Source organism: Carex rostrata, chromosome 35 (genome assembly GCF_964058835.1).
Source record: "Carex rostrata chromosome 35, lpCarRost1.2, whole genome shotgun sequence".
NCBI classification, from domain to species: Eukaryota; Viridiplantae; Streptophyta; class Magnoliopsida; order Poales; family Cyperaceae; genus Carex; species Carex rostrata.
The window spans coordinates 1996435-2010863 of NC_135952.1; the positions used below are offsets into that span (position 1 = coordinate 1996435).

General features: G+C 32.7%; 3 protein-coding genes across 3 annotated transcripts in view; 2 read left to right on the top strand and 1 right to left on the bottom strand.

The window, feature by feature from the left end:
* LOC144549554 (copper-transporting ATPase HMA4-like) overlaps positions 1-14429 on the bottom strand; it is a 74753-nt gene that overhangs the window by 46419 nt on the left and 13905 nt on the right. The window lies entirely within an intron of this gene.
* On the top strand, positions 8144-9565 carry LOC144549328 (UPF0481 protein At3g47200-like). The gene has a single exon (XM_078298041.1). It carries the CDS (start codon positions 8144-8146, stop codon positions 9563-9565), a length of 1422 nt encoding a protein of 473 aa, XP_078154167.1.
* LOC144549329 (uncharacterized) lies at positions 12743-14175 on the top strand. Its single transcript, XM_078298042.1, has 2 exons — positions 12743-13167; positions 13710-14175. Exons 1-2 carry the CDS (start codon positions 12743-12745, stop codon positions 14173-14175), a joined length of 891 nt encoding a protein of 296 aa, XP_078154168.1.

The following is a 14429-nucleotide window of genomic DNA, read 5'->3' on the forward strand; positions in this document are numbered from 1 at the left end:
CAGTGCTAGAGATTACAACTCATTAAACTATTGACTAATTAGCTAAATTGTCAAATATATTCCCTAGATTAGATTTATATATTTTATGCTAGAACTAGTAATTATATTTCGCATGTATAAGAAAGAATGAAATATTGTTTGCAAAATTATAATCAATTAGATATATCAAGTTTATGTACTCAACAATACCGATCAAGATTTAAAGTAGCAATTAATGTGCCTTATCATTAAGGAAGTCATGTAACACTTAAGTGGTTTACTCAAGTCCCTAGCATCTTTTTTGAAATGGTAGGTCATGCTGGAGAGAGAAATTGAGAGTCGGAGAGAGTTTCACGTGAAGAGTTACTTGAGTTCTCATCTTTTTTGAGAGAAAGCACTCCAAGTCGCCATATTACACACATGTTAAATAGTTAGTTTTTTTTTCTCTTAAATAGAATAGGAGTCAACTGGTCAAGTATATAAAATTTTAACAAAAGTATGGAGGACAATTTTAAGTGTCCATGACATTTTTCACTAAAATATATAACAAATCAATTCTTAGTAACTGAATTTTGAAAAAAAAATGGGGGTAATTGACCCCCATTGTCTCCAACTAAATCCGCCTCTGACTTGGACAGAGGAGGCCCAGGTTTAAACTCCGACCAGAGAAACTTGACAAACTTCACGATTTTATTGGTCTCTAGAGAAGCATTTTGCACTGCTTTATTGTTGCAAAAATTTTTAGCCCATGCACAAAGAAGTAGTGTCTGGCCATCGTCTAATAGCTTCAAACGGTCAAACCAGTTATCTCTTCAGCTGCTCTCATCCATCCTAAGAAAGAACCGAGTGCTATGTCAAGGTATTGAATCGTGTCACCACTGAAGAATGGTTTTCCGTTGTAATCTTGACAAAATCTTCCTAAGAGTTGTAAAACTGCCCTCATTTGCTCCTTGGCCTCGGCCTTAGCCTCCTCAGTTTAAGACGTTATATATATTAAGCCAAATAAAGAGTTAAAAAACGGCAAGAGTTAAATAAATAACTAGTATAACAGAATCAAATTTAAATGGTATTTTTCTATTGCAAATTAATAATTAGGCCTTATAGCCCATGGGGCCGGACCGAACCAAAATTAAAATTAAAATTAAAAATTATTTTTGTGAGTACTAAATCAGACTGAATTTGGAGTTAGGCTATTGTGCTTCATGAAGTAAATAATGTATTTTACTTGACGTTCATATTTTGTAATTTTAAAGCTCAAACAGTTGATTCAAGCCGTTCAATATGATATTCATATTTAATTGTACTAGAAGATCAAATTTTAGATTTTTTGAAAATTTATTACTATTTTTTTATAATTTTTTAAAATCGCTATTTTTGACGGTCTAGAATTTTATGAAAAACAACGATTTTCAAAAATTCTAAAAAACAAATGTAAAAAAAAAAAAAGTAAAAAATTTCAAAATAATGTAAAATTTGGTGTCAAAGCACATTTAATAATGAAGATCATGTTGAATAGTCCGGATCGACCTTTCAACTTCACAAATAAAGATATAACCATGAAGTAAAACACGCTGTTTATTTCATGAAGTACAATAGCCCAACTCTTGAATTTGATTTTTTTTCTAAATTATATACTTTAATTTTTCTCACATGCATAGAAGACATGAATATTTTCTTGGAAGTCTTAATTTAACCACTATAAGGGAAATTTTACATAATACCCTTTTTTTTCAAAACTTAGAACAAAATATCATCCTTACAAAATTCTTAACAAAACGTCCCTATAGACCCCAATTTTCTCCTTTCTTCCCTCCCCTCACACTCCTCCCTAGGGCTGGCAAAAAAATTCGAGGTTCGTGATTCGATTCGGGTTTGATTCGAGTTTAATTCGATTCGAAATGGGTTCGAATTGAAACGAACCAAACCAGGTTCGGTTCGGAATTAATTCAAACCAAACCCAAACCTAGCCTGGTTCGATCGAAATGGGTTCGATCATTTTTATGGTTTGAATCTCATAATAACATCGGCCGTCCATTTACTTGATGAAATTAAAATCCAAGATAGAGAGTCATAATTTAACTTAGCCGACACTCCGTCGCTCTCAAATCTTAATAACCTAGTTCTCTCTCCACCTCTCCCTAACTCACTCTCTCTCTAGCTCTAAAATATAGCTGACGCTCTCGGCGACTGGCTATCTCTTCAGCTGTCACTCCTCTCTCCGGTCTAGATGACTGTCTCTCCTCTCTCTTCGGTCGTCTCTCATAGTTCATACCAGGAAAGCCGTCTCTGATGTATTTTTAATGAACAATTTTTCAACTTAAAAACACTTATTTCATAGTTCATACCGGTAAAAGGAAGCCATGTGAATTGTCTCACGAGAAAAAATTAATGTATAAACTACCGGTATAACTAGGACTGCTAAAAAATAATTTAGTTTGTGATTCGATTCAAATTCGATTCGAAAAATGTGTAGTTTGAAATGGGTTCGATTCGAAACGAATCAAACCAGGTTCGGTTCGAAATTAATTCAAACCAAACTCAAACCTAAGGTAAGTTCGGTTCGGTTCAGTTTGTTACCACCCCTACTCCTCCCTATGTACTCCCCTTTATTCTTTGTTTAAGTAAAAAATACATCTACATCTATTATCTCATTCATGCTTTAAATTATTTTTTTACTCTTTTGGTATAATGAATTAGAATTAAAAATTGCAGCTTAAAATTTTATTTACTTATATCAGAAAGCATAATATTAGCTTACACAGAGAATCTTTTCGACATATGAGTCCTTTTAAAAATTATTATAATTATTTTATAAAATCTTTTTAAGTAACATATAATTTTTTTAACATACATATTCTATTTAATTTATTCAGTTTAAATATTTTATATTTTTATTTTTCATAATTATAACAATTTTATCACATCACAAATGAAGAGCAATTTAGTGAGATGATTATGCTTCAATAACAATTTAATAATTATGTATATGATATAATCTTAAAAAATAAGAAAAAATAACCATTATAATAATTAATTGACATTTTCTCCTCGTTAGTCATTTTACAAAATTATCATCACGAGGATGACAAAATAATACCTTTTTACTATGTTCATTGGTTCAATAAAAATTTGCTTTGATCCAAGAGGAATAGATCTTGATTTATTATTGAAATGATTAACTTTATCAAAAGACTCTATCATTGGAAGTTCAAATCAATGTGTAATTTTCTATAAATTCTTTCGAAATGTAATCATTTCAGTAAGTATGGCAACTTCTAGATTATGCATAGCATTCACTTTCTATGGATCTATAAATTCATTTTTTTTCTAATTTATATTTTTTAAATTTTTCTTAAAAAAGCTATTAAAAGAAATTTTTTAGACCAAAGACCAAGCAATCTCACCAATTACGTGAGTGCTAGTGAAACAGATCAAGCAAACATGTATAAGTATTTTAAAATTAGTTATTCTCAAACATAATTAGTTGATGGAGTTGTTCACAATTCACCATTTCATATATATTTTTTTCATTCCAGTTGAACTTGTAGTCTCACCAATTAGATATTTATAATTGTAAGTAGAAGTTAGAAGGCAAAAAAGAAGACTTGTAAGCAGAACTAATTAATTTTATGTAAGCATAAATCAAATTAAATAGTTTATAAAATAAAATACAATAAAGAATGGAAAGTACGGAACATTCAGTTGCATTAATTTTCAATTGCTCACATTATCATTTCATTAAAAATTCCAATTCACATTATCGTTTGAATTGACCAATCCTAATTTAAATTGTACTTAATTTGTGATGTGATAAATTTCTTATAATTATTAAAATTAGAAATATGAAATTTTAAACTGAATAAATTAGATAAACTAGGTATGTTAAAAAATGTTAATTAAGAAGTTTAAACAAAAAATTAAGGAGAGTAAATAGGGAGGGTTGCGAGGGAGGCAAAGAGGGGAGAAAAGTGGAACCTACAAGGACATTTTCTTAATAAATTTAAGAAGATGATATTTTGTTCTAAGTTTTGAAAAGGAAAGATATTATATAAAATTTCTCCCGTTAAAACTAAACACCAAGGGTTTAAAAAAAAACAAGTCAAACTTAAAAATTGATCAATACAAAATAGGCAGTCCAAAACCGATGCATTGCCTTGTCATATGGATCAGTTGGCATCAAAGTGGTTCCAGATCCAGCCCAAACATCGTCGATATACTGCACAATAATCATGAACTCATATATCGATTTCCCGTCATGAATCAAAACCGGTATCTTCTTATAAACCGGATTCTACTTGAGCAACAACTTGCTCTTTGCACTTGATTTGTAAATGAATGTAGGATTCTTGTCTCCATTTCCATTTCCTTAATTTTGACTTTAAAAAAAAAAAAACCAATCTCTCCTCTGTGAGGAGCAGGGGCGGAACTAGAAAAATTTGATAGAGGTGACTGAAAAATTAAAATGCACAATTGTGATGAGTAAGATTTGAACCTAAGACCTCTCAACCATTGTAGAAAATATCGGCCGATACTGATACGTATCAGTATCGGCTGAGTCCGATCCGATCCTGAGCCGATCCTCACGTAGCAAATCATAAAGAAAAAAAAAACCCTGACCCTGAGCCGATATTCCGATCCTGTATAGGTATCAGCCGGGACCGAACCCGATCCTGATACTGATAATTCCTACTATGCTCTCAACAACAAAAATAGAGCTTTAACCACTAGGCTACAGCTAAATATTTGTCATTTATTGAGGGTGACTAAACTATATAGAAATTTTGAAAAAAAGAAAAAAAAATCAATTAAATTCCTATACGTATAATTAAAATTTTGAAATCATAGAGGTGACTTAGCCGCCTTTGACTGAGCCTTAGATCCGCCCTTGATGAGCGGCACAAGTTGTTGAGTATATGAGTTTTTCTTGAGCTTGAATCTCCCTCTCATACTCTTGAATCTTGAGTTCTAGTATATTATTTTTAATTAGTCATTCATTCTGGAGAATCCAACGGCAGACGATCAACCTAGAGGAAATCCTGTCGTTAAAGCGACAACTCATTTGAAATCCTTTTTTAAAAGTTAGTGATTTTAAATACCAACTAATAATTTCATTGATAAAAAAAAAAACATATTTACAATATATTAAATGACTGTAACTACTAAATTTACTCTTTATTCTCATAAAATATAATCTAGTATTATAATTCTCATCTAGCTTCATAACTGGATCCATTTCTTTGACCGCCACCACGCTCCGATGGCAACCGGATCTACTTACCATTGCACTCTAATCGAGTTGTTGATCACCATAATACTTTAATCGTCATCTCACTCCACGACCGGATCCGCTTCTTCAATCACTGCCGCACTCTGACAACGATCAGATCTACTCACCATCACACTTCAATCGAAATGTCGAAATGTTGATCATCCTAACACTATCTCGAAAAAATATTGTTAAAGTTAGAAAATTGAAATTGCAATGCATATGTTTTAAATAGTAAGTGTATCAAATTTGGACCATGCAATTTGATGGCATTTGCTTAATTTCCATCAAATAATTTAAAAAAATTAATAATGGAGTTTAATGATTTTATGGTAAATGACGAATCTAATCTTAAATTCACTCAAATTTAATACACATCCTATCTAAAAAATTAATAATACATATCAATTTTTAATTTTAATTTTAATTATATTTTTAATAAGATATTAAATAAATATACCGTAAGAAAATAGATGCCGGCCTTAATCAAATTTGTACTAACATAGTAACGATGCAATTTGCTTGAACCCGACCCAATAATATTTGGGGGCCCACAGATATGATGCGGGCTCGTGGCGATACCCTAAAGAAATCTTAGGAGACCTGGTCATGAAGCAAAGCAATGGTTCTATGCTGGCTTCAATTTCATCTCTGTCTATCAATCTATAAGGTTTTTGGTTCTCCTGTTCCATTTCATTTGCTTTCATGCTACTTGTGTTGCTACTTGTTTAAATGCTTTACTCATGCACTATGAGCGTCTTCATTTATATAATTATAAATATTGTGTTCAAATGCCTCCATTTTTAAAAACTTTAATAACTCAAAATTTAAATCTTAAAATTCAAAATAAAACCATTGGATATGAACTACATCATTTTATGTATGCACGCGTAAAAAATTATGGCATTTCAACTTTATTTTGGTTGTCATTTTGAGCCTGGAAAAATGTATACTAATGTGGATAATTTATAGACGTTGATATTTTTACTTATTGATTCATATAAAATCAAAATCAAAATGTGATATTTTTTTTATTGGCACATAGAGAAAATAACAAAGATCACATCTAATGGTTTTATTTTGATGTTAAAGTTTTAAATTTTGAGTTATTTAAGTGTTTAAAAATAGAAACATGATGGAGGCACAAAAAATGAAGGCATTTGAATCCTCCTCTAATTATAATTATTCTTTTACTGTATCAACAACTTTAGAAATTATCTCTAATTTTATACTAAATGAATTCCTCAAAAAATTTATACATATTAGAAATTTGGCTCGGTGAAGTAAACGACTCAAAAATCAGATTTCAAAACTAAATGAATGAGGCGTGATACATTATATTTAATTAGCTAATTCATAATGTCAACGACTCAAAAAGGTCAAAACGAAATTAAGAAAATATTAATTATGGGAATGGGGACCACACTAATGATCAAAATAAATACCAATTAATGATAGAGGTCATTGTTATGTTAAAACTGAATCAAATTAAAATCTTTCCATTCACGAAGAAACGTTAATGAAAGAAGCCCAATTCTAAAAAAATATTGTTGTTTTAGGTTAGTGGTTTTAAATACAAATTAACAATTTCATTGATAAAAAATGTAATTACAATAGATTAAATGACTGTAATTCCTAAATTTATTTTTTATTATCATAAAATCTAATATAGTATTATAATTCTCATCTTGCTTCATGACCAGATTTGTTTCTTCGACCGCCGGTGCGCTCCGACGGTAACCGGATCTACTTACCGTCGTGCTTCAATCGAGATGTTGATCACCATAATACTTTAATACCCATTTCGCTACATGATCAGATCCGCTTCTTCGACCATTGCCACACTTCGACAACGAACAGATCTACTCACCGCCGCGCTTCAATCGAGATGTTGATCACCCTAACAGTATCTCAAAATATATTGCTAAAGTTAGAAAAATGAAATTGCAATGCATATGTTTTAAATAGTAAGTGTATCAAATTTGGACCATGCAATTTCATGGCATTTGCTTTCCATCAAATAATTAAAAAAATTAAAAATGGAGTTTAATGATTTTATGATAAATGACGAATCTAATTTTAAATTCACTCAAATTTAATACACATCCTATCTAAAAAATTAATAATACATCACCAATTTTTATTTTTAATTTGAATAAATATTTCATAAGATATTAAATAAAAATACCGTAAAAATTAGATGCCGACCTTAATCAAATTTGTACTAGGAGACCTGGTCATGCATGATCCAAATAGTAACGATGCAATTTGATTGAACCCGACCCAATAATATTTGGGCCCACAGATATGATGCGGGCTCGTGGCTATACCCTAAAGAAATCTTATAGGAGACATGGTCATGAAGCAAAGCAGTTGTTCTATCCTGGCTTCAATTTCAAAAAAAAAGGTTGTTCTATCCGGGCTTCAATTTCATCTCTGTCTAATTGTCTATCAATCTATAAGGTTTTTGGTTCTGCTGTTCCATTTGCTTTGATGCTATTTGTGCTGCTACTTGTTTTAATGCTTTACGCATGCACTATGAGTGTCTTCATTTATATAATTATAAATATTCTTTTACTGTATCAACAATTTTAGAAATTATCTCTAATTTTATACTAAATGAATAACTAAATTTTTTTATACATATTAGAAAATTTGGTTGGTGAAGTCATCGACTAAAAAATCAGATTTGAAAACTAAATGAATGAGGCGTGATACATTATATTTAGCTAATTCATAAAGTCATCGACTCAAAAAACCCAAAACGAAATTATTAAGAAGACATTTATTATGGGAATGGGGACCACACTAGCTAATGATCAAAATAAATACCAATGTTAGAGGACGTTGTTCAAACTGAACCCAAATTCCATATCTTCCATTCACGAAGAAACATTAATGGAAGAAAATCAGATAGTAGTTGTAGATAACCTAATAGAATCAATTGCACGTAAACTCGACACATTGGGCAGTCCAAATGAAGCAGAAAATTTGATCATCTTTCCTGTACCATATAGGTTTCGCCAAAGCAAAGAACATCTCTTCGAGCCCTCTGCCATCTCCATTGGTCCATTCCACCATGGTAAAACAAGAGTCCAATCCATGGAGGAGCAAAAATGGCAGTTCTTACAGGATTTCCTGTTCCGTGGGGACCACATAACTTTGGATCTCTGTTTATCAGAGATTAAGAAGCTAGAAGAGAGAACTAGAAGGTGTTATAGTGAGAGTGTGCCTTTGGACAGCGATAGCTTTGTAGAAATGATGCTGCTTGACGGATGCTTTGTGTTCGAGTACTTCTTAAAATGGTATGAACATAGGTTAAATTCTATTGGTTATTCTGTGTTCATACCTTCGGATTTGCTACTTTTAGAGAACCAAATTCCCTTCTTTATAGTGGAGAAGTTGTGCGACATTGGTCTAAAACCAGACGCTAGATGGGATTTTAGAAATTACCTTGCTAATATTTTTGCCCGAGCTGGACCAGCAGTCCTGGATGACTCCAGATTTCCGAAACCTCCAGCTGAAATTCATCATTTCGTCCATCTATGTTACCACTGTTCAATACCCATTATTCTAGAGAAACCATTTGTATCAAGTTCCGAATCATTTTCCCCATCTATGTTAAGTAGAATTAAAAATGTGCTTGTTGATTTTCCTTTATGGGTGCTCACAAGTATATTTCCCAAAATAAATTGTCTAAGCTTGTCAGTCCCAAATTCAAACCGGCAAGCCTTGATGGTGATCCCTTGTGCCACTGAGCTCCAAAATGCGGGCATAAAAGTCAGACCAAAGAGGGACCTGCGTCATATTATCGACATATCATTTAAAAATGGTGTCTTAGAAATCCCAACACTAACAATCACCAATGAAAGTAAAACTCTTTTGGCCAACCTCATAGCATTTGAACAGTACAAATCAGATGAAATGAGTGCAAACTTACTGTCAAGCTTTGCATTGTTCTTGGATTCGCTAGTCAACACGCCAGAGGATGTGAGGATACTACAGCAGTGCGAGATCATCAATAACTGTCTGGATAGTGATGAGGAGTTGACTAATTTCTTCAACCAAATCTGCAAAGGCATGGTTGTAGAGAACAATCACTTTTTGGCTGAATTGTTTGAAGAAGTGAACAAATACTGTAAATCAAGCTGGAACAAGCGGCTGGCAAGGTGGAACAGACATAAAACACAATTCATTGATACATATTTTAGAAGTCCATGGACAGCAATTTCTCTTGTTGCTGCTGTGTTTATTGTACTGCTTACATTTGTACAATCTTTCTATGCAGTTTATACCTATTACATTCCTCGGAGGCCTTAACCATGTATGTTATCAAGTAGTTATTATTGAAATCATTTGTTTTTTTTTTCATCATTGTGTGTCATTTCGTTTAGTCTTATATGTATCTTGTCTCTTTATTTGTTTAATGATATGGTATGAAATTTACAATCACCCTGTAATTCTGCATTATATCATTGGTTTTGTTTTACTTTGTTTTTCTTTCAAGGTTATTTTCTGGATCGGAAACAACCATGCATGTATGTCAATAAAAATCAAATATATCGCAAACTCTTTCAATTTATCTCAAAATTCTAAATAGCGTTTATAGTGCTATAACTTTTAAGTCCAAAAAAGATATAACGTAGCTATTGCGCATTTATAGCTAGCTATTTAGAACCCTGATAAAAAAAAAACGGTTAATAGAATTATAACTTTTAAAGTAAAAAAAAAATATAATAGTGCAACTATTGCGTAGCTATAACTAGCTATTTAGAAGCATGATTTATCTACATTTATATCTAGTCCAAAATTTTCTCATGTATTTCTGTCCTCAATACCCCCGATATAATTCAACTTTTGAGTGGATACGTGTAAAAATAGTGTCCTCAATACCCCCGAAATAACTCAAACTTTTGAGTTGATACGTGTAAAAATACCAACCGTTTAGCACGAATGTTGAAGCAACCCACTTTTTTTTATTAACAGATCCTCTGTATCCGTACATGTCTCAACTCAAAAATTGATATATCTTAGAGGATACGCGTTCCAATATATGTGCACGTGCAGTAATGTTTGTAGCCAGCCTGTTGGGCCTGATTCCAATCCAGTCCATATCCTTCTTCAGCTTTCGCTTTTTCTTTCTTGTTTGCATTCTATAGCAGAAATAAGAATTTTAAATGGGTTAACCAAAAGTACATAAGATCGAGTATACAAAACAATAATGAGGATGGAAACCAAACTCTGCATCAAAGGGTAAAATGGTCATATTACAAGAAATGTACTTCTACAAAAATGAACCTAAAAAAGAAGTTCCAAGTCCTTTTGCAAGTTACAACAGCAAATTACAGGTCAGAGTTGTTTGATCCGATTTGAAATTTTGAAATTCATGCGGACTATTTACAGGTCAGATGAAGTATACATAACAATCATGAGGATGAGAACCAAACTTTGCAACCATGTCACAAAATCAAAAGGGTAAAATGGTCATTTTATAATACATGTACTTCTACAAAATTTAATCTAAAAACTTCACCAAGTCCATTATAAGCCAGGGAATTCATTAGAAAAAGTTTTTTTTTATTAGTTCTAGGGTTATTTGTGACATGAATATCCCGTGGAGGTGAGAAGAAGGAGAACAACAGGTCGACAGTATTTAGGGAGAGGACTCACACCATCCATCCTCCTTGAAGTTATCTTCACTATGTTTTTATTTATTCTTGCATGTCGTTGTTTATTTGCCAATGAGATGCTCAGGGAGGACCCCATCTGTAAGCCATTCTACGAGCCGATCACATTCGACGAAAATATCGGATGTATGAGCACACAAGATGTCCCCTTAGCAAGTTGCAAGTTGAGTCACTTAAGGCTGCTTAATTTTAAGTTTGGTTTTACTCAGCCGCCTCTGTTAAGCTTGTAACTAATAGTTTGACCAGTCAACATTTCTAACAACTAATCCTTTTATAATATTTGACTGGTCAACCTTTCTATTTCACTGATTGATCTATTCATTCATCTAATAGTTTAGGGAGAATTTCATATATACCATTCAAAAACACTCAGAGAGAAGGAGCAGTAGACTCGGATATAAGGATGTCAACTCCAACCTGATCATCTAAAAATAAGGTAACGACTCCAACTTTTTCAACACAATAACTCGTACTAAATTCGAGGCTGATATTTCAACCGGTTATCAAAGTAGTAACTGATTTTGAGAATCTATGTTTTATTACTGACACAGTTTGGAATATCTACTTTTAATCTTTTATATTGGGTATAAAGAAGAACGGTTCTAAGAAAAGAAAGATGGAGTGCTAAGTTAATCGTTGATTAATTATAGGAGCAAAACTTGGGTGTGATGTGCCCATCAAGAAAAGTTGGTGAGCAAATCTCTAAATGACTATCGGATTAACTTCGAACTACGAATCCAGATAGTTGAAATCCAAGTACTTACTGAATGATGCATGTACATGCAAAAATTTTAAAATTTTAAAATAATTTAGTACATGGTCAAGCGGTCAAAAATGATGAAAAATTAATACATAAAACAATTAAAAATGTCACTTATAAAATGTTCCTTGTTTTAATTGCTTGACCATGTGCTAAATCCATTCAAAACTTTAAAATTTTTGCATGTACATGCATCACTCACGAAGTACTTGGATTTCAACGGATTGGATTCGTAGTTCAAAATCAATCTGATAGTCATTTGGAACTATGCTCACCAACCCCTGTTGGTGAGCACATCACACCTTAGTTTTGCTCTTAATTATAGTTTTAAGAAAATCAAACATAATTAATCTGAGTTTTGGGTATATTTGATATATACTAAAGTTATATTGGGTAAATATGTGAGTTATTAGATTTTTAGATGATAAATATGTAATTATAAAAATTTGGATGGTAAATACGTAATTTTACAGTTTTTGAGTGGTATAATGAAATTCTCCCAATAGTTTAAATGTTAAAAGAAAGAGGAAATTTCATGTTTACCCCTCAAAAATTTTGAAATTTCAAACAATACATCATCTATTACGTACATCCATAACCAATCAAATATCACAATTAGTCTTACCTAATCATGATAGTTACCCATCAATATTTTTATTTGGCTGTGTGCAAAAAAAGTCTTAGAAGATATCTTTCTATCCACACCATAGTGTAGCAAAAGTCTAACAGACCATCATTTAAACGATGGATTTTCGCCCGAATTAGATTAAACGATGCATTCAGTATGCAAACTATGGGAACGGTGAAGTCAACGACTAAAAAATCAGATTTCAAAACTAAATGAATGAGGCGTGATACATTATATTTAATTTTTAATTTGCTAATTAATAAAGTCAACGACTCAAAAAGCTCAAACGAAAGAAAACATCTATTATGGGAATTAATGGGGACCACACTAATGATCAAAATAAATACCATTGTTATTGTTAGAGGTCATTGTTATGTTAAAACTGAACCAAATTAAAATCTTCCATTCACGAAGAAACGTTAATGGAAGAAGCTCATATAGTTGTAGATGTCGACCTCGCTCACCTGTCAGAATCAATGTCACTTGAACTCGACAAATTAGCGGGCAAACCGAACGAGAAAGAGATAGATGAATTCACCATCTTTCCTGTACCCTACAAGTTTCGCCAAAGCAAGAAAAATCTCTTTGATCCCTCTGTTGTTTCCATTGGTCCATTACACCATGGTAAAGAAAGCCTCAAAGCCATGGAGGACCAAAAATGGCAGTGCTTACGGGATTTCCTGTGCCGTGGGGACCACATAAGTTTGGATCTCTGTTTATCAGAGATTAAGAAGCTAGAAGAGAAAACTCGAAGGTGTTATAGAGAGAGTGTGCCTTTGGACAGCAATAGCTTTGTACAAATGATGCTGCTTGACGGATGCTTTGTGCTCGAGCAATTCTTAAAAGGGTATGAACGTAGGTTAATATCTATTGGTCATTCTGTGTTCATACTTCCGGATTTGCTACTTTTAGAGAACCAAATTCCCTTCTTTATAGTCGAGAAGTTGTTCGAGATTGGTCTAAAACCAGACGCTAAAAGTAGAAGGGATTTTAGAAATTACCTTGTTAATGTTTTTGCCCGAGCAATTGTTGATCTCTCCATATATCCAAATCCTACAGATGAAATTCATCATTTCGTCCATCTATTTTACCACTGCTCAATACCCAATGGTTCCAATCATCAAAATGAACCAGTTGCATTGAGTTGGGCACCATTTCGTCCATCTATCTTGACTATAATTAAATATTCGCTTCTTGAGTTTTTTTTATGGGTGCTCACAAGAATATTTCCCAAAAGAAATTCTCTAAGCTCGTCATTCCCAAATTCTGCCCGGAAAACTTTGATGGCGATACCTTGTGCCACTGAGCTCCAAAATGCGGGCATAAAACTCAGACCGAAGAGCAACCCGTGTCATATGCTCGACATATCATTTGATCATCGTGTCTTAGAAATCCCTACACTACCAATGAAAGTAAAACTATTTTGGCCAACATCATAGCATTTGAACAGTACAAATCAGATAAAACGAGTGCAAAATTGTCAAGCTTTGCATTGTTCTTGGATTCCCTAGTCAACACGACAGAGGATGTGATGATTCTACAGCAGTGCGGGATCATCAATAACTGTTTGAATAGTGACGAGGAGTTGATTGATTTCTTCAACCAGATCTGCAAAGGCATGGTTGTAGACAACAATCACTTTTTGGCTGAATTGTTCGCAAAAGTGAACAACTACTGTAAATCAAGCTGGAGCAAGCGGCTGGAAAGATGGAACAGGCATAAAAAACAATTTATTAAAGATTATTTTAGCAGTCCATGGACAGCAATTTCTCTTGTCGCTGGTGTGTTTGTTGTACTGCTTACATTTGTACAAGCTTTCTTTGCAGTTTATGCCTACTATGTTCCTCCGAGCTGATGTCGCTTTAACAATCATTTGTGAAAGTGGCTTTACCATGCATGCATGCCTGTTATCAACTAGTTATTATTGAAATCATTTGTTTTGTTTTGTTTTTTTCCATCATTGTGTGTCATTTCGTTTAGCCTTATATGTATCTTCTCTCTTTATTTGTTTTTATGATATGGTATGAAGTTTATTACAGGCACCTTGTAATTCTGTATTGTATGATTGTATCGTTGGTTTTCTTTTACTTTGTTTTTCTTTACAATTTT